Here is a 23,185-nt window from a genome sequence, read left to right on the forward strand (position 1 = left end):
TTGGTAGCACCTAGTCAAAACTAAAGTTCAAGCTTCACAACAAAAGCATCTTATAAGTGGAATCAGATGCCACTGAATCCACATTAATATCAAAAAGTATTTACATGCAGCTTTTATTTGGAGTTTTTCAAGCAAATCTTATGAAACCCACACACAGACAGGCAGGTCAACATCAGAATATTACTCATGATAATGGCAATTGTGTTTGCCCACTATTGTGCTAACTCAGTTACACTCTGCATCAGAACAAGGAGGACTGCAGAGAACAAGATTGGCATGGCTTCCAGTTCCAAGACCAATCCAGCACCAATTATACTACAAATTTTCATCAATACCCCAAAATACATCGTATGGTGTGTGTCGTAGAAGATACTTCATGTACCACTATCACTTTCCTGATTTACTGCCCCATTCGTAAAGAGTGCACAGAAACAGCAACTGTCAGAAAGCCTCAAAATGAATTTTAATTTCTTTGAGTTTCGTGTCATTGTCACTTCGTGAGATGTATGTAACACAAAATAATATGTTGCCTGTCTCTTCTTGGTAAAACACTCACCTGGAATTTTAACAGTACAGCTTTCTGTGACATACAGTGCTCTTGTACAGCCATCTATTGGAGTCTGATGAGCATCTCAGTCATAGACTTGCACTCACTAAATGAACCCATGAAGAAATGGTTCTCTGGATATCTTTAATTAATCCTAACCTGGTATATGTTCCAGGCATTTGTGCAATAATAAACTGAATTAATGAGGTATTGTAAGCTGTTAGTTTCAAGATTCTTCCAATGAATCTTAACTGAGCACCTGATCCCTACAGTTAGTTTCATGTGGTCATTTCAGTTTAGGCCACTGGTCACATATTCCCCGATATTTTACGGTTACTATCTTTACAATTTATTGCCAAAAGTGTATACAAAAAAATAATAGGCCTTTCTGCTTATTCATGCGCAATAAATTACACTACTTTCCAATATACATAATGCTTGAAGAGCTTCACAAATATTCTGACTTCAGAACTATATATATGGACTGTGAATGGCAGTGAGTCTATAATACCCCTTGTGGTACATCATAATTTGGTTTTACATATGTTAACAACAATGTGTTAAGTTCCATCTGTTAAGGTATCCAAAAGCCAATTACAAAGTAGATCTGATACTCTGTAAGCTAGAATCTAGTTAACTAGGTGAACAGTATGCAACTGTATTGAATATGTTCTGGAAGTCAATGGACACTACACAACTTGGGTGCCATAACTTTACTTACTTAAATTGTGATTACAACAAATAATTTTGCTTTGTAGTCGACTGCTAGATTACTGTAAACAATGAGTGAGAAGGATTGGTGAGAAGTTTAAGGATTACGGTATAAACAGCACAATGTGCATTCAAGATCTATCATGAACAAGAAAGAAAAATCGTTAGCTGGCAACTGTGCACTAACTTCATTTCTGAAAGCAATAAAAAGTGAGCAGGAAGAGATTATGTGATGCATTAAGATATCAGCTGAGGATATGCTGTGGGATTTATAATACAGCATGAATAATCTACTTTTTATTCAAGGAAAAAGTCTAAGAAACTATGGTAAGTAGCTCACAAACACCTTGCCTACATGGGGAGGAGTTACCAACTAGCACTCTGTGTTAAACAACACAAATATTATTGTGACTCTTGAAGTTTTCCTGGTGTATCTAATATTCCACAAGATTTTGGGATTGCAGCTGGATCTCGTCGACTTCTTTCCATGATATTTCGGCTGACAACCCTACAGCCATCTTCAGGCGAGTGTTTGACACTGGATATTGCTAGTGCATGTCGCTCTGTTTATACGTAAAAGTGCCGCAATACGCGCATGCGCGAGTTACCGTTGCATGTGCGCCACCTGTTGATTCCAAGGCCCTCTACAATATTACTCCATCTATGGAGTGCAAGCGAATGCATGGTACATATCTCCCATACGTCGGTAACATTTCATCGAAAGTAGGCAGAATTTTAAAGAAACATCGTGTGAAAGCAATCTTCCGGCCACCTACAAAGACTCGTGCTCTTCTGGGCTCAGCCAAGGATGACCCGGGATTACGGAAGGCTGGAATTTATAAAGTACCTTGCGAGTGAGGGAAAGCCTTCATTGTTCGGACCACACGCACAGTACACGACCGCTGCATTGGACATGAGTGCCACACTCGCCTTTTACAGCCCAGTAAGTCGGCCATAGCTGAACATTGTATTTCCACACTACATACTATGGATTATTCTGCCACAAAAATCTTGGCCCCATCGAGATCCTCCTGGGATTCAGTTGTTAAGGAATCCGTGGAAATACGTTTGGCGGAAAATCTCATTAATCATGATGGCGGCTTTCAATTGAATAAGGCCTGGGACCCATTGATTTCTTTAATATCAAACAAAAGAAAACTTTTTATGCCTTCTGACATGTCAGAAATTTACATTTTACATTTTACTGCAAGAGGGGGCGTGCTCGTTTTACTTGTACCACGCATTCACTTGTGCTCCATAGACGCAGTAATATTGTAGGGGGCCTTGGAATCGACAGGTGGCGTGCATGCAACGGTAACTCGCGCATGCGCGTCTTGCGGCACTTTTACGTATAAATAGAGCGACATGCACTAGCAATCTCCAGTGCCAAACACTCGCCTGAAGATGGCTGTAAGGTTGTAAGGTTGTCAGGTTGTCAGCCGAAATATCGTGGAAAGAAGTCGACGAGATCCAGCTGCAATCGCGAAATCTTGTGGAATATACAAATATTATTCTTAAGCTAAACTAATAATATTAGTGTAATACCTGTATTAATATTCCATTTAATAATTTTGAAATAAAACTTAATATATGAATAACGCAATTGACACATGGGAATGTTACGTCTGTCCTGACCACTGCAGCGAATTACGATAACACTTTAAAATTCTGACTTGTTTCTTTAATAAATTAGAAAAAAAGTTATTAGATAATCTCTGGAAATATCAAAAACTGGTACTACTAAATTACAGAATTTTACTTAATTACAACCAGTAACTTGAGTGAAAAATGAAGATCACACTCACTTTTAGTTTAGCTATATTCTCTTTTGATAGCTTAAATGAATCTTCATCTTCACATACTACTTTCTTCTCAAAATCCAATAAAGGAGTCATTTCCAGCTCCCTCATTATTTCCATTATACTTGACCTTGTTTGGTAGAAAAAATTGGCGAGTCGATCCTTAACAGGGAGAAAAGGTAAATTTTTTTTGTAAAAAAGAAGTAAATTGATAAACGCACTAATAATATTTGCAAACATAGAATTATTGAAGTGTCACCAACTTCTTCAGGGAGGGACAACATTTATTTACCTTTTCATCAGCTTTAAATTTAATATACACTTCAAACTGAGATAGCTGCTCCTCTGAAGGTACAGCATTTGGTATTTCGTAAACATCTTCTAGACCCAAACGCTCACACAATTCTTTTTCCTGGAAAGAAATGAGTAATTACTGCGTTAAGGTAATTGGCTTGCTACCAGTGAACACTATATCACTGTCAGCTTAAATTTTTCCACAAATATATATATATATCATTAAACAGTATCCGACAGCACACCACCCATGTACTGTCACTAATCTTCTGCCAAATATACAAAAACTTGATCATCCAGTCCACTCTATCAATTGCGATTTCAACAAACCGACTGACTTCTCTACACTTAAGATCAATCATAACCCACAAGCTATTGTCATATTAACAGCACTTACCATTTCTTTATACATATAAAACTTACCCCTGGCCTAATACAGATTGACATGCTATACTTCTATACATGAATAATGGCAATTCGTGCAGGCCGAGTCACGGATGGGCCTATTATTGTTGCTAGTTCCAAGTGACAGTTGCGGGTACCGGCATGCCCACACTTCGCACTTTAAGAGAGTGTGTATCCTTCAAATTATGTCTCCTGTTTGCTTCTGTAGAATTTGTTGCTTACCAGCAAAAGTGACGACAAGCATCAAATGGAATAAAAATTCACCAAATAACTCATTATGATCATGTTTTATGCTCGCACAACGCTCATTGGCTGTTGGAGAATGCTTGATGTAAGTGTGCAGAACAAACCTAAACTTGACTGCTATTGTTCACGACTCCGATCCCCTATATCACCTGCATTCATATATTCAATGCACATGGCCTATTTATTGCTAAATATTTCTAGCTCAATATGAGGATCATTATCTCGCTTCAAAAATATGAATGTAAATGTAAAAGAGTGGGTTTAATTTGACTGTCTTGTCCTATGCTATCCCTCTGGTGACCTTTGCCTATTACCTCCCCTAAATCTTGTCCCTTCTTCTCAGCACTCGTACCTGTTAAAAAATACTTTTCTTCCCTTGGATCTCAGAAGAGGCCTTTAAATTTTATGAATTATTCTCACTATTTGGTACATTTCTATTATCGAGTGGAGAGCAAAGAGTTAGTAAGAATATGGAATATAAGAATTTTCCTCCTAGGGAGACTTTTCAACCTTTGGCTCCACGTAGTATACACTATGTACGTTAGGGGGAACAGAATTTTAAGACTGTGTGGAAGAATAACAGCAACTGCGGGTATTTGCTATCTTGGTCAAATAACAATGCAGATCACTTAAATCATGATGTTCATTTAAAATACAGTTTAAAACTTTAAGAGAGGTACATTGCTGCTTGTCATTTCTAATATCATATTGACCTTTTAATTAGGCATAGTGGCTATTTGCTCCTACCTCATTACATAGTATTAACACGACATTTCTAATTCCTCAAGGCATTTTTTGGCTTAGATACCAAATGGTTTTGTTATATGCTGTGTGATTAGATTTGATTTACTTTCATTCCAATTGATCCGTAGTGAGGAGGTCCTCCAGAATGCAGAACATGTCAGAAGAACAGTAATACACGACAAATATTTACTACTCAAACAAATAAGCTTTTAAGGTACCACTCCACAAGTCCCAAGTGGAATGAGGGTCTTTTTTTCCTTTCCTTTCTTTTTTTCTTTTAATTAACGCTATATGAAAGAATCATTTTACAAACACTAATGCACTGGATTAAAAATAAAAAAGTTTTTTTATTTATAAGGTAATAAACATGTAATAGAACTACTATAATAATTAATTACAATGAACGCATTAATGCACTGAAATGGTGCAGAAGTTATATATATGCCCAAAAGGTGATTGGTGACATTATTGCAAGTAAACAACCGTGATAGTGACAGAACACTGAGAGCATGTCTGCTAAGGAGTGATGCTGCCTAGTTGAGAGTGGTGGCTCATCGATCTCAACATTGTGGCTAGGTGTAAGGCTGGTTAGATACAACCCAGTTGTCATTTTGATGCTGTTAGTAAGACAATGCTTACCATATTTAGATACACCAAATTTGCAGATCCAAATGTAACGCATTTTTCTGTAAAAAATTTAAGACATCTCTTTCTGTCACAAAAATATAAAGGCTACGAAGAAACGAAGGAGAATTTTCTGAACAGAATAATTTATTCTCTCTCTCCCCCCTCCCTGTCACCTACATCTCTGCCCCTCTTCTGTGTCCCCTCACATGCTCTTATCACCCCTCCCTATTTCATATATGTTCAACTATCTTAATGCCACTCATTTCACTGTGAAACCACCGAGTCATCTGTTAAAAGAACTGCCTCACACTATCCCACTACCCTCCTCCTTGCCTCACGTCCTCCCCCCCCCCCTCCATCTGTCCTAGCAACTATTGCTCTCAGTAATCAATAAATAGACAATTTTTCTTTTTTAAAATTCAGTCTTGATCACACCACATATGCTACAAGAACATATGTTCTGTAGCATACGTTCTTGTAGCACACGTGGTGTGATCAAGACTGAATTTTAAAAAAGAAAAATTTAAATTTTTTTGATCACAGTTCCAAAAAATGTTTATTAAAATTTAATAAATAGTCAGTCTGACTGTGGATATATGTGTGTGTGTGTGTGTGTGTGTGTGTGTGTGTGTGTGTGTGTGTGTGTGTGTGTGTGTGTGTGTACACTTTTGCTAGAGAAGGAGCAAGAGCTCAAAAGCTAGTGTTGATACTATTTTTTGCGGCACGTTTCCATGCACCACATATCACTAAGCTATATTGCCTTTCTTTGAAATTAGATATAAAACTAGTTAATTGTGTTGTTTACATGTAAGGACATACCTTTGCCCTGAGCTTGGCATAATATGACAACCTCTCTTGCTTCAATTCCCTGTATTCAGAGACTTTTTTTGTTAGATCTTCCTCAACTTGACACAGTGGAAGCATTTCATATTCATTGTTATCAACAGGAATTTTTACTCCAATTTCCTGAAACGGAAAAATTCTAACAGGTGAACAATTAATGGCAATTTCCATTGTATCAACACAAAAGCAAATACTTACCGAACCCAACTGTTCTGCCTCTTTTAAAAGATCTTCAATGGACTTGATAATTTGCTCCTTGGCATTATCTTCTTCTAAAACCATATCTTCAAACATGTGCTACAATTGATCACGAGATTTTTTAAAATGAGTATCAGCTATCTACAGTTTTGCAGATATTATTCAACAATGAAAATATCACTTCTAATATTTCAAAATACACTGGCAGCTACACGGTCCAGTCATATTAATATGACCACAGTCTATGCCTGACATCAACTGGCAGTAACCATTCCGAGGTGCCAGCACTGACAGTGGAGGCTGTATAAAGCGTGTTGTGGGTATGCTGAAAACAGTGCAGTCGTCACCATGATGTGGTAACTGAGTGACTTACCAGGAATCAGAAGGGCATTGTCACTGGCTTTTAGGCCAAGGGTGGAAACATTTCCAAAACAGCCGAGTTTGTAAAATGATTGCATGCCACCATGGTTGAAATATACTGTGCAAGGCAAAATGGCGCTATCCAAAACCAGTGCTTAGGCAATTGGTGCACCACAGGCCATACATGACAGAGGTGAATGATAGCTGCAGAGGTGTATACAGGTGAACAAATGTGCAACTGTTGGGTAAATGAATGCCCAGATGAACCAAAGGGCTACCGATAGTGTCTCCTCAACTACCACTGCTCCATATGGGCCTCTGCACCAAGCACTTGGTTCATGCACCCATGCTGACTGCTGTTCATTGGTGACAAAGGCTGAATCTGCACATAAACACCACAATGGAACGTCCGCTAAGTGGCATGAGGAGGCCTTTTCAGATGAATCTTGTTTTATGCCTTATCAGACTGGTGGCCAATGGTGTATATGGCTCTGTAACAATTTTCTGAAGCGTGCAGGTAAGAGGAGGGAGCATTATAGTCCAGGGAATCCAGTGCCAGCAATGTGTCACACAGGTGACAGTGTACATGGATATTTCAAAGAGCACCAGGATGAGTTTACTATACTCCAATAGCCACCAAACTATCTGCATTTAAACCCAATCGAGACTCTGTGGAACCATCTTGACCCGGCTGTTAATGCCATTGACCCTCAATCGAGAAACATAGTGCAGCTGGACATGGCTTTGCATCCCTGTTGGTATCTCAAAAACCTCATTGACAAACTTCCTGCACATCTTGCAACAGTTTGGACTGCAAGAGGCTTTTGACAGGTGGTCACATTAATGTGAGCGAACAACGTATTTCTAAGACTGAGCATTTGACTAGAAAATGTGGACAACAGACTTACATATTTATGAAAAAAAGGGATTCTTTATTTTTGGTGGCGGGGATGGGGGTAGGGCCGGATGGTGTTAGGAGAATCGCTCTCTTCAGGGAGAATGTTGTGATCGATTGAGCAGATCAACTACTGTAATAATAATCTATACTACTTTGTTGTTGTTGTTGTTGTTGTGGTCTTCAGTCCTGAGACTGGTTTGATGCAGCTCTCCATGCTACTCTATCCTGTGCAACCTCCTCCATCTCCCAGTACCTACTGCAACCTACATCCTTCTGAATCTGCTTACTGTATTCATCTCTTGGTCTTCATCTACGATTTTTACCCTCCACGCTGCCTTCCAAAACTAAATTGGTGATCCCTTGATGCCTCAGAGCATGTCCTACCAACCAATCCCTTCTTCTGGTCAAGTTGTGCCACAAACTTCTCTTCTCCCCAATCCTATTCAATACTTCCTCATTAGTTATGTGATCTACCCATCTAATCTTCAGCATTCTTCTGTAGCACCACATTTTGAAAGCTTCTATTCTCTTCTTCTCTAAACTATTTATCGTCCATGTTTCACTTCCATACATGACTACACCCCATACAAATACTTTCAGAAACGACTTCCTGACACTTAAATCTATACTCGGTGTTAACAAATTTCTCTTCTTTAGAAACGCTTTCCTTGCCAATGCCAGTCTACATTTTGTATCCTTTCTACTTCGACCATCATCAGTTATTTTGCTCCCCAAATAGCAAAACTCCTTTACTACTTTAATTGTCTCATTTCCTAATCTAATTCCCTCAGCATCACCCGACTTAATTCTACTACATTCCATTATCCTCATTTTGCTTTTGTTGATGTTCATCTTATATCTTCCTTTCAAGACATTGTCCATTCCATTCAACTGCTCTTCCAAGAACAGCAGTTGAATGGAATGGACAGTGTCTACTTTATAATGACAAATTATCGATTACTAATGTTACCAATTTACTCTAAAATTTTTCACGATACTCCAATAAACGTGTGGATGGGAACAAGCTACACATTTTTTAAATGTATACTGCATGTAAATATATATTTACTATATAAATGGGTATGTTGTAAGCAAAAAACTCTACAAGTTCTTGAAAAATTCACTTGAAAGTTTAAAATGATACTCTAATAAACGCTTGAATAGACATAAGCTACATCTTTTTAATATATATGGCATACAAATATGAATATAATAAAAACAGAGGAAACATTGTGAACAAAGTCTTGAAAAGTTTTTGATTGAGTTATTTCAAATTTTGACACAATACTCTAATAAATGTTCAGACAGACATAGGTAACATACTTTCTTATTATCTATGGACTATACAGGGAGATAATTATTGAACTATTTGTGGGGCGGGGGTGGGGGGAAACGTACACTGGTTACAACCTACAGCATGTACACACTGTACTCAATATGGAAACGTCACAACAGATATTCGGATTTAGGTTACGATATGGTCGATATGCCTGACGTCATTGGCAATGACATGGTGCAGACAAATAGCGAAATTCTACACGACTCACTTAAGTGTCTGAACATCAATGCTGCTGATGACTTCCTGAATGGTTGTATTCTGCTCAGCAATCATTTTGGGGTTATTGCTGTACACCTTGTCTTTAATATAGCCCCACATAAAGGAGTTGCATGTGTACGTATCCAGAGAATATGGCTGCCAATCGAGGCCCATGCCAGTGGCCTCTGGGTAGCCCAGAGCCAGAATGATGTTCCCAAAGTGCGCCTCCAGGAGATCAAACACTCTTCTGCTTCGATGGGATCAATCTCCATCTTGCATGAACGACATCTTGTTGAAATGAGGGTCACTTTGGATAATGGAGATGAAATCATCTCCCAAAACCTTCACATACTGTTCGGTAGCCGCCGTGCCATCGAGGAATATTGCACCGAGTATTCCGTATCTGGATTCTGTACAGCACCCAGTCACCTGTTGAGTGAGGATGAAGAGACTTCTCGATCACAAAATGTGGATTCTCAGTCTTCCAAATGTGTCAGTTTTGCTTATTGATGAACCCATCCAAATGAAAGTGGGCTTTGCCACTAAACCAAACTCTACAGCGCATACCAATTCCCATCATGCACTGTGGCAAACCGTTCAGAAGTTGTGATGATTTTATTTCGTGTAGTTCAGTGTCATCCTGTACGTACGTTATTATTATTCTTCTTTCCTTCCCCAGATGTTATGTCTGGTTAAAAATGGAAAGTGACGCGGACCTTGATCAAACGCGACTTCCTTTTAAGTGTACGGTATATGTTACATTGCATTTAGGAACTTTCGGGAAATTGAACATGTATCAATAATTACAGAATTCTGTAGTTGTATATATATGTTTGGATGTAGCTGTATCGCATTGATGTACTGGTGGATATTGTGTGGTATGACTTCTGTAGTTGATAGTATAATTGGTATAATGTCAACTTTATCCTGATGCCACATGTCACTTCCTCAGCCAATTGGATGTATTTTTCAATTTTTTCTCCTGTTGTCTTCTGTAAATTTGTTGTATTGTGTATGGATATTTTCGATTAGTTGTGTTAATTTCTTTTTTATTGGTGAGTATGATGTCAGGTTTGTTATGTGGTAGTGTTTTATCTGTTATAATGGTTCTGTTCCAGTGTAATTTGTATTCATCATTCTCCAGTACATTTTGTGGTGCATACTTGTATGTGGGAATGTGTTGTTTTATTAGTTTATGTTGTATGGCAAGTAGTTGATGTATTATTTTTGCTACATTGTCATGTCTTCTGGGGTATTGTGTAATTGCTATTATTATACATCCGCTTGTGATGTGATCTACTGTTTCTATTTGTTGTTTGCAAAGTCTGCATTTATCTATTGTGGTATTGGGATCTTTAATAATATGCTTGCTGTAATATCTGGTGTTTATTGTTTGATTCTGTATTGCAATCATGAATCCTTCTGTCTCACTGTATACAGGGTTATTACAAATGATTGAAGCGATTTCACAGCTCTACAATAACTTTATTATTTGAGATATTTTCACAATGCTTTGCACACACATACAAAAACTGAAAAAGTTTTTTTAGGCATTCACAAATGTTCGATATGTGCTCCTTTAGTGATTCGGCAGACATCAAGCCGATAATCAAGTTCCTCCCACACTCGGCACAGCATATCCCCATCAATGAGTTCGAAAGCATTGTTGATGTGAGCTCGCAGTTCTGGCACGTTTCTTGGTAGAGGAGGTTTAAACACTGAATCTTTCACATAACCCCACAGACATAAACTGCATGGGGTTAAGTCGGGAGAGTGTGGAGGCCATGACATGAATTGCTGATCATGATCACCACGACCGATCCATCGGTTTTCCAATCTCCTGTTTAAGAAATGCCGAACATCATGATGGAAGTGCGGTGGAGCACCATCTTGTTGAAAGATGAAGTCGGCGCTGTCTGTCTCCAGTTGTGGCATGAGCCAATTTTCCAGCATGTCCAGATACACGTGTCCTGCAACATTTTTTTCGCAGAAGAAAAAGGGGCCCTAAACTTTAAACCGTGAGATTGCACAAAACACGTTAACTTTTGGTGAATTGCGAATTTGCTGCAGGAATGCGTGAGGATTCTCTACCGCCCAGATTCGCACATTATGTCTGTTCACTTCACCATTAAGAAAAACTGTTGCTTCATCACTGAAAACAAGTTTCGCACTGAATGCATCCTCTTCCATGAGCTGTTGCAACCGCGCCGAAAATTCAAAGCGTTTGACTTTGTCATCGGGTGTCAGAGCTTGTAGCAATTGTAAACGGTAAGGCTTCTGCCTTAGCCTTTTCCACAAGAATTTTCTAACTGTCGGCTGTGGTACGTTTAGCTCCCTGCTTGCTTTATTCGTCGACTTCCGCGGGCTACGCGTGAAACTTGCTCGCACGCGTTCAACCGTTTCTTCGCTCACTGCAGGCCGACCCGTTGATTTCCCCTTACAGAAGCATCCAGAAGCTTTAAACTGCGCATACCATCGCCGAATGGAGTTAGCAGTTGGTGGATCTTTGTTGAACTTCGTCCTGAAATGCCGTTGCACTGTTATGACTGACTGATGTGTGTGCATTTCAAGCACGACATAGCTTTCTCGGCTCCTGTCGCCATTTTGTCTCACTGCGCTCTCGAGCGCTCTGGCGGCAGAAGCATTAAGTGCGGCTTCTGCCAAACAAAACTTTACGAGTTTTTCTACGTATCTGTAGTGTGTCATGACCATATGCCAATGATTGGAGCTACAGTGAATTTATGAAATCGCTTCAATCATTTGTAATAGCCCTGTATATTGCCTTTTATTAGCCATGTGTTGGATGCAGCTTGATTGATGTGTCGCTGTGTTAGATGATACGGGTGCTTGCCATGTAGTGTTTTCTTTTTCCAGTTTTCTTTCTTTGTATCTGTTCAAGTTATGTGTAGGGTTGTAGAAGTGGTTATGAAATTGCAATGATGTAGCCAATGTACTTATATGAGTGATTGCTTTGTGTATTTTGCTAGTTTCTGCTCGTTCTATAAAGAATTTTCTTCAGTTGTCTACCTGTTCATAATGTAGCTGATGTGACTTACCAAACAAAAGCCCTGGCAGGTAGACAGATACACAAACAAACACAAACATACACACAAAATTCAAGCTTTTGCAACCAACAGTTACTTCTTCAGTAAAGAGGGAAGGAGTGGGAAAGACTAAAGGATGTGGTTTTTAAGGGAGAGGGTAAGGAGTCATTCCAATCCCAGGAGCAGAAAGACTGTCTGCTTGTGTCTGTGTATGTATGGATGTGTGTGTGTGTGTGTGTGTGTGTGTGTGTGTGCGCGCGCGCACCTGTCCTCTTTTCCCCCAAGGTAAGTCTTTCCGCTCCCGGGATTGAAATGACTCCTTACTCTCTCCCTTAAAACCCACATCCTTTCGTCTTTCCCTCTCCTTCCCTCTTTCCTGAAGAAGCAATCATTGGTTGCGAAAGCTAGAATTTTGTGTGTAATACATCATGATTGGCAATGAACAGACAGTGAGAAACTACTGACTCAACAGTCTTTCTGTCCAAAGGATAGATCAAGACAGTTCCAAGGATGGGGTACGTACTATGGGGTGTAAAGAATTGCTCCCTATTAGGGAGCAACAGTGATGGAAGATAGTAGTTCAGAGCAGAGATACTGTATGCAAAATATGATCTGTCTTATAATCCTGGGCTTCCATTATGGGACGCGGATCTCCCTACCAGGAACAAGGACATGGGAGTTTGGATGTTCCAGTGAGCAGTGAATGTGTATTGCGTAGTTGAGCAGCACTTGTTGGTGCCTACGGCATAGTAGAGGGACCCCAGCCTTTGAGAATATTTCCTTTATCATGGCAAATATAGGGAAGCCATGTGAATCAGGCTTCAAATAGCAGCCCGAAAAAGTTATACGACTCCACATTGAGCAAGTGGTCATCAAAGCAGAGTTCTGGTTGTGAATGGTGACAGAAGTGCATGCTTTGGCAGTCGAAAACTGGATGCCATGGATCAAAACCCAGGACTGTGACTTTCATACAGCACCCAGCAGTTGGTGTTCAGCAACATCTACAATGGAGGTGCAGTAGTAAATTAAAAAATCATTAGCACACACAAAGGGTGGCACTATACAGCTGCAGCTAGACCAATGATTGCCAGTAGAAAAAGGGGCACACTCGATACGGAGCCCTGCAGAGCCCAAATCTTTTGTACATGTGGTGTACTTTGGGAAACATCAGCTTGAATCCAGAAAGTACTGTGTGATAAGAAATTCTGCCAGTACCTCGTCTCCTACCTTCCAAACTTCACAGACGCTCTTCTGCGAAACCTGCTGAACTAGCACTTCTGGAAGAAAGTATAATGCGGAGACATGGCTTAGCCAAAGCCTAGGTGATGTTTCCAGAATGAGATTTTCACTCCGCTGCAGAGTGAAAATATCATTCTGGCAGCAATAAGTTATTGATGCTGAGAAAAAGCTGAGTGGATAGCAATCTCCAGGCAGAGCAAATTGGCAGCACTATAATGGCCTTGGCAAAAACTGCCCTGGGATGGTGTCAAAAGATACACCCCCCTCCCCCTCCCCAAGACTCAATGTATCAACACAGCTGCCAACTCACCATGTTTGAGCAACTTTCTGAGAATATTAATGAGACTAAATGGGCAATAGCTGTCTGTCTTGAAGGTGTGTTTACCCAGTTTCAATAATGAGATGAACATGCTTCTCACTCCAGATACAGCTGAAAATGATAACGTTTTTGCAATCCATTAGTACGTGTTTGAGCATTTGGCTGAGGATGTAGTCAGGTCCTGCCATATCACGGCAATGAGGAACTTCCACTCACTGAATGGAACATTATATGGCTCCAAGTGACTTGTGAAAAGTAACTGAATCACTACACCCTCTGAGGACACAAAATGCAGGGTTATAATTCTGAGAGGCAGGGGCCAGAGCATAATGCAAAGCATCTGGGTCAATGTAGACAATATCATTAAGATAGATACCAGGTACACTGAGGTGTTTAACATTTGCCCAAACCTGCAAACGAGGGGTATGCAGTCCAATGACAGCAATGTACGATTCCTAGCATTCTCATTTCTGTTGTTTTAAGAGGTGGTGGACCCAGGCACAGAACGGTTTAAAGGCAATGAGGTGCTCCATTGATGGACATCACTTATGGCATTGGAGAACCTGTTAACAATCCCTAATGGCCATGGACATCCACCAAGATACTGTCTTCTAATTGTGGGAGGGGTGTTGCGTCAACTGCTGATAGAATGGCTGCAGTTGTGTTCTGAACAGCTGCAGCAATACCTCCACGTGGTGGGGTGCTAAAGGAGACAGCAGAGATGGACACATCCCCAACAGTTTTGTTGAGAGTCCATCTGGATGAAGCTTAGGTGAGTGAGGCCGAGGGACATTAAACACAATTGGAAAATGATCACTGCCGCACAGGTCATTGTTGTCACTCCAATGGATATAGTAGAGAAGACCAGTGTTGTAAATGGAAAGATCAATGGCCGAATAAGGTCTATACGGCACATTGAAGTGTGTAGGAATACAAGTATTCAAGAGGGAATAATTGAGCTCTGCGAGCAAGTTTTCGACAGCTTTATTGCAGAAAGTAGACACAGTGCAACCCCACAAAGGGTTGTGGCATGTGGGCTCTGAATCAACCCAATATTAGAAACAACGGGGGAAAAGGGGGGGGGGGGGGGGGGGGGAGAAGGATGCTGAGAAAACAGTGCAGACAATGCATTATGAGACACTTCACTGTCAGGAGGTACACATCCCAGGTATGTTCTCATACCAACAACAGAGCCTACAAAGTTGCATCGAGTGACACGTGTTGGCTGTAGGCAGAGTCCAGAATGTACATGCAAATGCCGCCCGTTGCCCTTTCACTGTCACCAAGATTCTTAAAATAGCATTGACAGCCACAGAAGATCCATATGGCTGGGAACTAAGTTTCCTGTAGGGCGATGCGAAAAGCGGAGGAACACTATAAGAGACGTCATAGCTCAGCCATGTGGCAGAAAGAATTACTACATTTCCACTACAAGAACATGCTGTCAGTATCCTTCAAGGCCTTGTTTGCCTCAGTTTATGGGACAGAGGAGGAATGCAAAGCCCTACAATCGGCAACCTGTGGCTTTTTCAGCCACTGGCTGACACCTAGTTGGAGATCAGCAGACTCCTGGGCACAGAGCATCCTGAGGGAGCCTTTCCTGCTAAGAGATGCTGGAGGAGGGTGTTGCTTCTCTGGTTGGGGGTGGGAGTTTGGGACTGACTTCCCAGGCAGGTAAGGAGCTGACACTCCCAAAGCAATAGGAGGAGGAACTCCAACCATCAGGGGCTGTACTTGATTAGTCTCAAGGGTCCAATCACAAAGAGTGACTGGTACAGGCAATCAGTAGAGAGGATGATGCCATAGCCGTAACATACATCGTCAGACCTGTAGAGTACAAAATCTTAATATTTCCTCTTGGTCTCTTGATATATGAGTTGGTCAAGAGTCTTGCATTCTTGGATTTTCTTTTCTTTTAGGAAGACTGTGCAGTCCATGAACAGGGACAATGGTGCTCTCCACAGCTGAACAGTTGAGGAGGAGGAGGAGGAGGAGGAGGAGGAGGAGGAGGGGGGGGGGGGGTGAGGGGGTGGTGGTGGTGGTGGGGGGGAAGACTACAAGAAGGTTTGTGTGCAACTTCTTTTTGTCCACAATCCCTACAGATGGTACTGATGCTACAATATGAATACGAGCCCAAATCTTATGCATCTGGAACACGACATGGAAGGGAGACATTGATACATCATCACATTGACCTTTTCAGACAATCGGTCGCCTTCAGAGGCGAAAATGAAGGTCCCACTATCAACCTTATTGTCCTTTGGCGTTAGCAGAGGTTATTGAACTGTTAACATAGAGATTTATAAGAGCCATGAATAATAAAAGAGGAGGGGGTACAGTACTTTAAAATCTATTTTATACGGGGCATTCAAAAGGAAACTAGCCGGAGGCATAATTACAGAAACCAGTACCTGTATGTTAGAAGTATTGACCCTGGCAGTTGAGACACTTGCCCCACTGTGACAAGGAAGTGAATGTGTCTCATAAAATTCCTGGGGTTGTGATGTTAACCAGTTTCACATGTACAGCTGGACATCTATGTCCAAGGTGAATTCTTTGCCCCCCTCCTCAGAGCCTTTTTAAGGGGACCAAAAATGGCGTAATCACACGGAGAGAGGTCCAGACTGTATTGAGGGTAGCTGAGATTTCATCTCTAGCCACTACCCCATGTCCACACCGCACCACACCTTGACCCTTACAAGGGACATGCAGTGTTCGCCATACACTTGTGTCATTCATTGATGAATGTCCGTTCCATCGACTCCTTCTGCTGCCAGAAAACAAACACCTCTTTGCACTTTTTTTGACACCCCCCATGTCATTGTTTGCAATGCGACTGGCAGTGTTGGACAATTGATGCATGCTGCTGCTAGCTCAGTCAAGTGAAGTGCACATGAGCCCTCTAGTGACATGTTGTGAACTTCTATGCTCTTGTCAGAACCACATCTCGTTACACATGCCACGTTATTACCTTCCTGTCACCGGTTTGCGCATTTCAGACTCTGGCTCGTTTCTTTTTTAATGCCCCTTATACACTAGCAACTTCTTGGTGCATCTCTGAAATAAGGGATGCTGGTACCACCTTTTAACATCACAAGTTAACTAATTTTCAGCTCACTCATTCACATTCTTACACTGTGATTTTGTCTCTTCTTAATATTTATTCTATTGATTGATTTGATTTGGTTACATCTTTCAAATACTTAATATTTTCCCCCTTAGTGTTCTCCCACAAGAGAGACAAAAAATATATAGTTTTTAGGTTTTGCAATAACTAAGCTCTACTGAAGTAAAAAATAATTTTGAGTTTTATTTAACAACTACAAAGAAACCAAGATACAAAGGATAAGGGCAAAAAAAGCTGCTATGTACTGGTTAATAAATATTGTTCAATGTGTGAATGTGTGTGTATTTTCTTGAGCAAATGAATATTAATGTGTGAAGTCATAACACAACCTTCGACATAAACATTCCCTATGATTTACGTTGATCATTCATCACATATAATCTTTGCTAGTTACTTAATAATATGCCAAGAGTACTGCAGTACACACACACACATACACACACACACACACACACACAAGTAGTCGACAGACACGAAAGACACTCATCTAAAAGGAAATTAAGACAGTTTCTTACCAGAAGATGTTTCTTTACTTGTTTTTCCCTGGACACTTTATCTTCCTCGCCATAACCTATTTCATCCCATATTTGGTGTAACTTCTGGAGCTGTTCTTCGAGTTGTTCTGCACAGTCAAGCCTGTAAAGTTCATAGCTTCATTGATCTGTTGCCAAAAATTAGACATACTGTTTACGAAAACATTCATAAGAGAATATAAGCTAATTAGAATTTACACACAAGTATGCATTTACAAATCACTCAATACTAAAAATCAGATCTGTGACAACTGTCACACCACATTCCAAGAGCACCTCTTATGATCTGTATGTGGCCCTAGCCTGGTTTAGACCAGAGCGAAGGAAGTTCGCATCCTCTGGATAGACACTAGCAGCACAGAAAGCTTTGGTTTGGTACCTTGTCTACTTCTGTTGTTGACATGAGTTGCAAGAGCAATGGAGTGATGTGAAGACAATGTAACATTGCTGATAGAAGAATACAGTCATCAAAGATGCTTTTTGAATATAAAAGATCCACATTACAAAGGGCGAAGGAGAAGAAAGATAAATGAATATCCATCTATTCTGCTATCAATATTCAAAACAAACAACGCCTGATCATTTCCATTGTTTACATTACGGTAGTCGTAATTACAGGGCTGATATATCACTGCCATGTTAAAGATTTCTGATGATAGATAAAAATGGTTCGTTGGGAACACTATCTGTTCTCAAACTATATAGCAGATTTTATCAGACAGCCTACATGACAGGCCGTTTGTAATATACACTCCTGGAAATTGAAATAAGAACACCGTGAATTCTTTGTCCCAGGAAGGGGAAACTTTATTGACACATTCCTGGGGTCACATACATCACATGATCACACTGACAGAACCACAGGCACATAGACACAGGCAACAGAGCATGCACAATGTCGGCACTAGTATAGTGTATATCCACCTTTCGCAGCAATGCAGACTGCTATTCTCCCATGGAGACGATCGTAGAGATGCTGGATGTAGTCCTGTGGAACGGCTTGCCATGCCATTTCCACCTGGCGCCTCAGTTGGACCAGTGTTCGTGCTGGACGTGCAGACCGCGTGAGACGACGCTTCATCCAGTCCCAAACATCCTCAATGGGGGACAGATCCGGAGATCTTGCTGGCCAGGGTAGTTGACTTACACCTTCTAGAGCACGTTGGGTGGCACGGGATACATGCGGACGTGCATTGTCCTGTTGGAACAGCTAGTTCCCTTGCCGGTCTAGGATGGGTTCGATGACGGTTTGGATGTACCGTGCACTATTCAGTGTCCCCTCGACGATCACCAGAGGTGTACGGCCAGGGTAGGAGATCGCTCCCCACACCATGATGCCGGGTGTTGGCCCTGTGTGCCTCGGTCGTATGCAGTCCTGATTGTGGCGCTCACCTGCACGGCGCTAAACACGCATACGACCATCATTGGCACCAAGGCAGAAGCGACTCTCATCGCTGAAGACGACACGTCTCCATTCGTCCCTCCATTCACGTCTGTCGCGACACCACTGGAGGCGGGCTGCAAGATGTTGGGGCGTGAGCGGAAGACGGCCTAACGGTGTGCGGGACCGTAGCCCAGCTTCATGGAGACGGTTGCGAATGGCCCTCACCGATACCCCAGGAGCAACAGTGTCCCTAATTTGCTGGGAAGTGGTGGTGCGGTCCCCTACGGCACTGCGTAGGATCCTACGGTCTTGGCGTGCATCCGTGCGTCGCGGCGGTCCGGTCCCAGGTCGACGGGCAAGTGCACCTTCCGCCAACCACTGGCGACAACATCAATGTACTGTGGAGACCTCACGCCCCACGTGTTGAGCAATTCGGCGGTACGTCCACCCGGCCTCCCGCATGCCCACTATACGCCCTCGCTCAAAGTCCGTCAACTGCACATACGGTTCACGTCCACGCTGTCGCGGCATGCTACCAGTGTTAAAGACTGCGATGGAGCTCCGTATGCCACGGCAAACTGGCTGACACTGACGGCGGCGGTGCACAAATGCTGCGCAGCTAGCGCCATTTGACGGCCAACACCGCGGTTCCTGGTGTGTCCGCTGTGCCGTGCGTGTGATCATTGCTTGTACAGCCCTCTCGCAGTGTCCGGAGCAAGTATGGTGGGTCTGACACACCGGTGTCAATGTGTTCTTTTTTCCATTTCCAGGAGTGTATTTCACATTTCATTAACCGCATTTTATAAACATTATATTCATTATATGTAGTTTAATAAAACCTTTAAGTGCATTACATGTCACTGCAGATATTATGAACTACCTGAAATATGACTGCTGCTGGAACTATCACTAATGTGAATTTCTCCATTTGCTAATAATCAATAGGATAAATTAAATTATATTGGTCATCAGTAATCAATGTATTGCTTTTAAATTTACTCCTCAGTTGTAATGGGGAGCAGGCAAAAAGTGAGTCAATCGACATGTGTAAAGTTTTGGAATAATTCTGAGGAAAGCTGGTGCTGCAATTCAGTGTTAAGTCAAACACCTCCACAAATACACACACATTCAGATACCAAAAATCCTCTTTTACTAATCCATTTCGCTTGCTCAGTCAAAAACAGTGTGTATGCCATGCAAAACATCCTTCCTTAATATCAAAGTTTTGAATCACGTCTAATTCTGTAGTGTTGTATTCCGTGCGCTGATTATTGACACCAAAAAATAATAGTGGGTTGGTTGGCTGATCTGAGGAGGGGAACTAAGTGGGCAAGGAAATGAAAGACACTGAGTTTATGAAAAGAGCCAACCTTCAGAATATGGGTATGGTGCAACCAAGCAAGCTTGTTGCCAAAAAGAAGACCCAATAAATGGAACTGGGAGTACCACAGTCAGGTGTTAGGTCTCGAGGTAGAGCTCCAGATCAGGATGGACCATAGAATGGCGACAGAAATGCACCACCCACAATTTAAGGTGAGAGAATCTAAAACCTTGTCCGAACAGAAGCATGTCGAATGGCACCCTGTGGAGGCCACTGAAAGGGAGCTAGCGCAAATGCAGCAATCATCCACAAACAGAGAAGGGGTGACCAACAGTCCAGCGGAGGCCACAAGTCCAGTAACAGTGATGAGGAAAAGAAGGACACTTAATACAGGCCCCTGAGGAGTGCCATTCCCCTGGGTCTGTGGAGAGCCAAGAATGGTTGTAACCCGAACTCTGAACAAACAGTGGGACAGAAACTGTTGAACAGACATCTGAAGGAGGCCCCAAAGACCCCACTCATGGAGAGCAGGTAGGATGGGCTGGCGCCAAGCCATGTTGTAGGCCTTACAAAGATCAAAGAAAACTGCGACAAGATGGTGGCATTGAGAAAAGACCTGCTGAACTGTGGGTTCCAATAGAATCAGATGATCACTCTGACACTGTCCCAAAAGCTGCACTGGTATGGTTATAAAAGTGCCAGAGATTCAAGGACCCAACAGAGCTGACGAGCCACCATCCATCAGTTGAGTAATTGCATGAGACTTTGGTCAGACTAATTGAATAGTAACTATCAAGAGAAGACAGATCCTTGCCAGGCTTAAGGACAGGAACCACAACACAGTTTTTCCACTGAGACGGGAAAATACCTTTGAGCAAAATATGGTTAAATAGTTGGAGGAGATATTATCGTTGTGGAGGTTTGAAGTGTCGAAGAAAGTTTTGGGTGGAAACAGGACCAGGGGCTGAATCATGGCAAGAAGAGACAGCCAGAAGAAGTTCCCATGCAGTAAAAGATTCATTGTAGGATTCCGCCTGACTAGAGGTAAAGCACAAGTGGGAAGGAACAGTAGAAAATAGGGAGGAGACAAATCATTTCCAATATACCCACTTGTTCCATTTTATTACGTAACACGAATGGTGTGACAACCTTCACAGATGGCAGTGGCAATGGCTGTGCTCAACCATGGAACTGGCCAGTGGTGAACTGAGCCCATTAAGTGGTGAACGGCAATTCTTACAGAGAAATTTTTTTACTGGACTGATCATGAATTACTTCACAAAGGAGGTTTAAAAGCTACCTGGGAGGTATGAAGAGGCCCATCAGCACAATGGAAAGACCAGTGGGATAACCCGTCCACTGGGAGGTGGGAAGAGAATGAAAAAACCAAAATGGGAAGTGGTCACTATCACAGAGGCCAGTGTAAGGAAAAAAACAAGGAGAGGGGTGGTGTGGTGAGCGATACATCAATGGCAGAGAAAGTGCTATACGTGGCTCTAAAATGAATAAGGGAACCATAATTAAAAAGACACAGATCATAGTTTGCAAGAAATTGATCAATGAGGAGCTCCTGACTAGACAGAAAAGTACTGCCCCACAAAGGATGACGAGTATTAAAATCCCCTGAGGAGGAGGAGGAGGAGGAGGAGGACTAACAACAACCATATGGACCAATGTGCAAAGGCCACCAGAAGCTCTCAAAGGACCAACCCAGTTCCAACAAAGCACGGACCCAAAAAGGGGTGGTGGTGAGCATTAGTAAAATGAGATTTCTGGAGAATGATACAAGATACCGAGTAAAAGAAAATATGGGATTGCAACACCAGGAGGTAACAGTAGTATACATTACAGTTCCACCTAAGAAACATGGCTTGGGGATCCAAATGGGAGGTGAATAGGCTGGAGCCAATCACACCACACGGCACCTCCGGGGGCACCAGAGGGCCTTGGCCTAAGACTTGTTGTTTCTCCTCCTCTTTCATAGGTCAAGAAGGGCAGAGCACACAGGGGGAAAGCAGGCTTTTGCAAGATCCAAAATTGAAAGAGCGCGTGTGGCCCTGGAGCACACGGACTACTGTTGTTGTGGCAACAGGCCTCCGACCTGGGAGATGCAGGGGGACGGATTCTGGGAGGGAACCCCATCAACAGGGGGTGCTGAAGAAGGAAGGAGACATCTCCAGCTGGGTAGGGGGAGGGTGTGTGAACTGCACAGGAGCCGGAGAGCAGATGGAAGTACGAGTGGGGTAAGGCAGAGGGCGAAAGGATGTAACAGGGCAATGTTATATATCATAGACACAGGATGAATTGAGTAATTTTTCTGATAAGCATCAGTGTAGGATAAATGATCAGCTGACTCATACTTGTGTATCTTCTTTTCCTTTTTATAAATCAAGCAATCTGGTGAGCTTGGAGAGTGATGGTCGTGACAACAAACATGGGTAGTAGGACACAGGGGCTCCTCTCTTGAAGTGGCTGTCCACATTCACCGCATAGAAGGTCTCCAATAAAGTGTGAAGACATGTGCCCAAAACAAAAGCTCCGGAAACACCTCATCGATGGAGGACATGCAGGTTCACATCACAATGAAAAAACACTACCTTGACATTCAGGAGGGTGTTTCCCCTCAAGTGCCAAAATAAAGGCACCTGTATCTACATCCCATCCAGATAACAACGGCTGCAAGAAACCCAGAAGTATCATGAAAGAAATGCCTCCCACAGATGAGGGTATTAAAATCCTAATGGTTAACTGCCAAAGCATTCGTAACAATGAGCCATAGTTTGCAGCGCTCTTGAAAAGCAATGAAGCTCGCATAATAATAGGTTCAGAAAAACTGGTCGAAACCTGAAATTGACAGCAGTGGTATTTTTGGGCAAAATATCGAAAGGATAGGCAAATGAGAAATGGAGGTTGTGTATTTGTCGCAGTAGAAAAGAAACACACATCCACAGGGAAAGAAATTGAAGCTGCATGCAAGACTATTTGGGCAAGACTCAGTATCAGGGGTGG

At 42.0% G+C, this 23,185-nt stretch overlaps 1 protein-coding gene across 4 annotated transcripts in view; it reads right to left on the reverse strand.

The window, feature by feature from the left end:
• Positions 1-23,185, reverse strand: part of LOC126333554 (protein regulator of cytokinesis 1-like) — a 159,005-nt gene that overhangs the window by 97,532 nt on the left and 38,288 nt on the right. For all 4 annotated transcript variants that reach the window (XM_049996745.1, XM_049996746.1, XM_049996747.1 and 1 more), the window contains exons 2-6: positions 17,454-17,574; positions 6,415-6,513; positions 6,193-6,339; positions 3,350-3,469; positions 3,064-3,219 (exon numbers count right to left, since the gene is read on the reverse strand). In XM_049996745.1, the coding sequence (XP_049852702.1) occupies positions 3,064-3,219; positions 3,350-3,469; positions 6,193-6,339; positions 6,415-6,513; positions 17,454-17,574 (643 nt within the window). The remainder of the gene's footprint in view (positions 1-3,063; positions 3,220-3,349; positions 3,470-6,192; positions 6,340-6,414; positions 6,514-17,453; positions 17,575-23,185) is intronic.

This window comes from Schistocerca gregaria, chromosome 2 (genome assembly GCF_023897955.1).
Source record: "Schistocerca gregaria isolate iqSchGreg1 chromosome 2, iqSchGreg1.2, whole genome shotgun sequence".
Taxonomy (NCBI): Eukaryota; Metazoa; Arthropoda; class Insecta; order Orthoptera; family Acrididae; genus Schistocerca; species Schistocerca gregaria.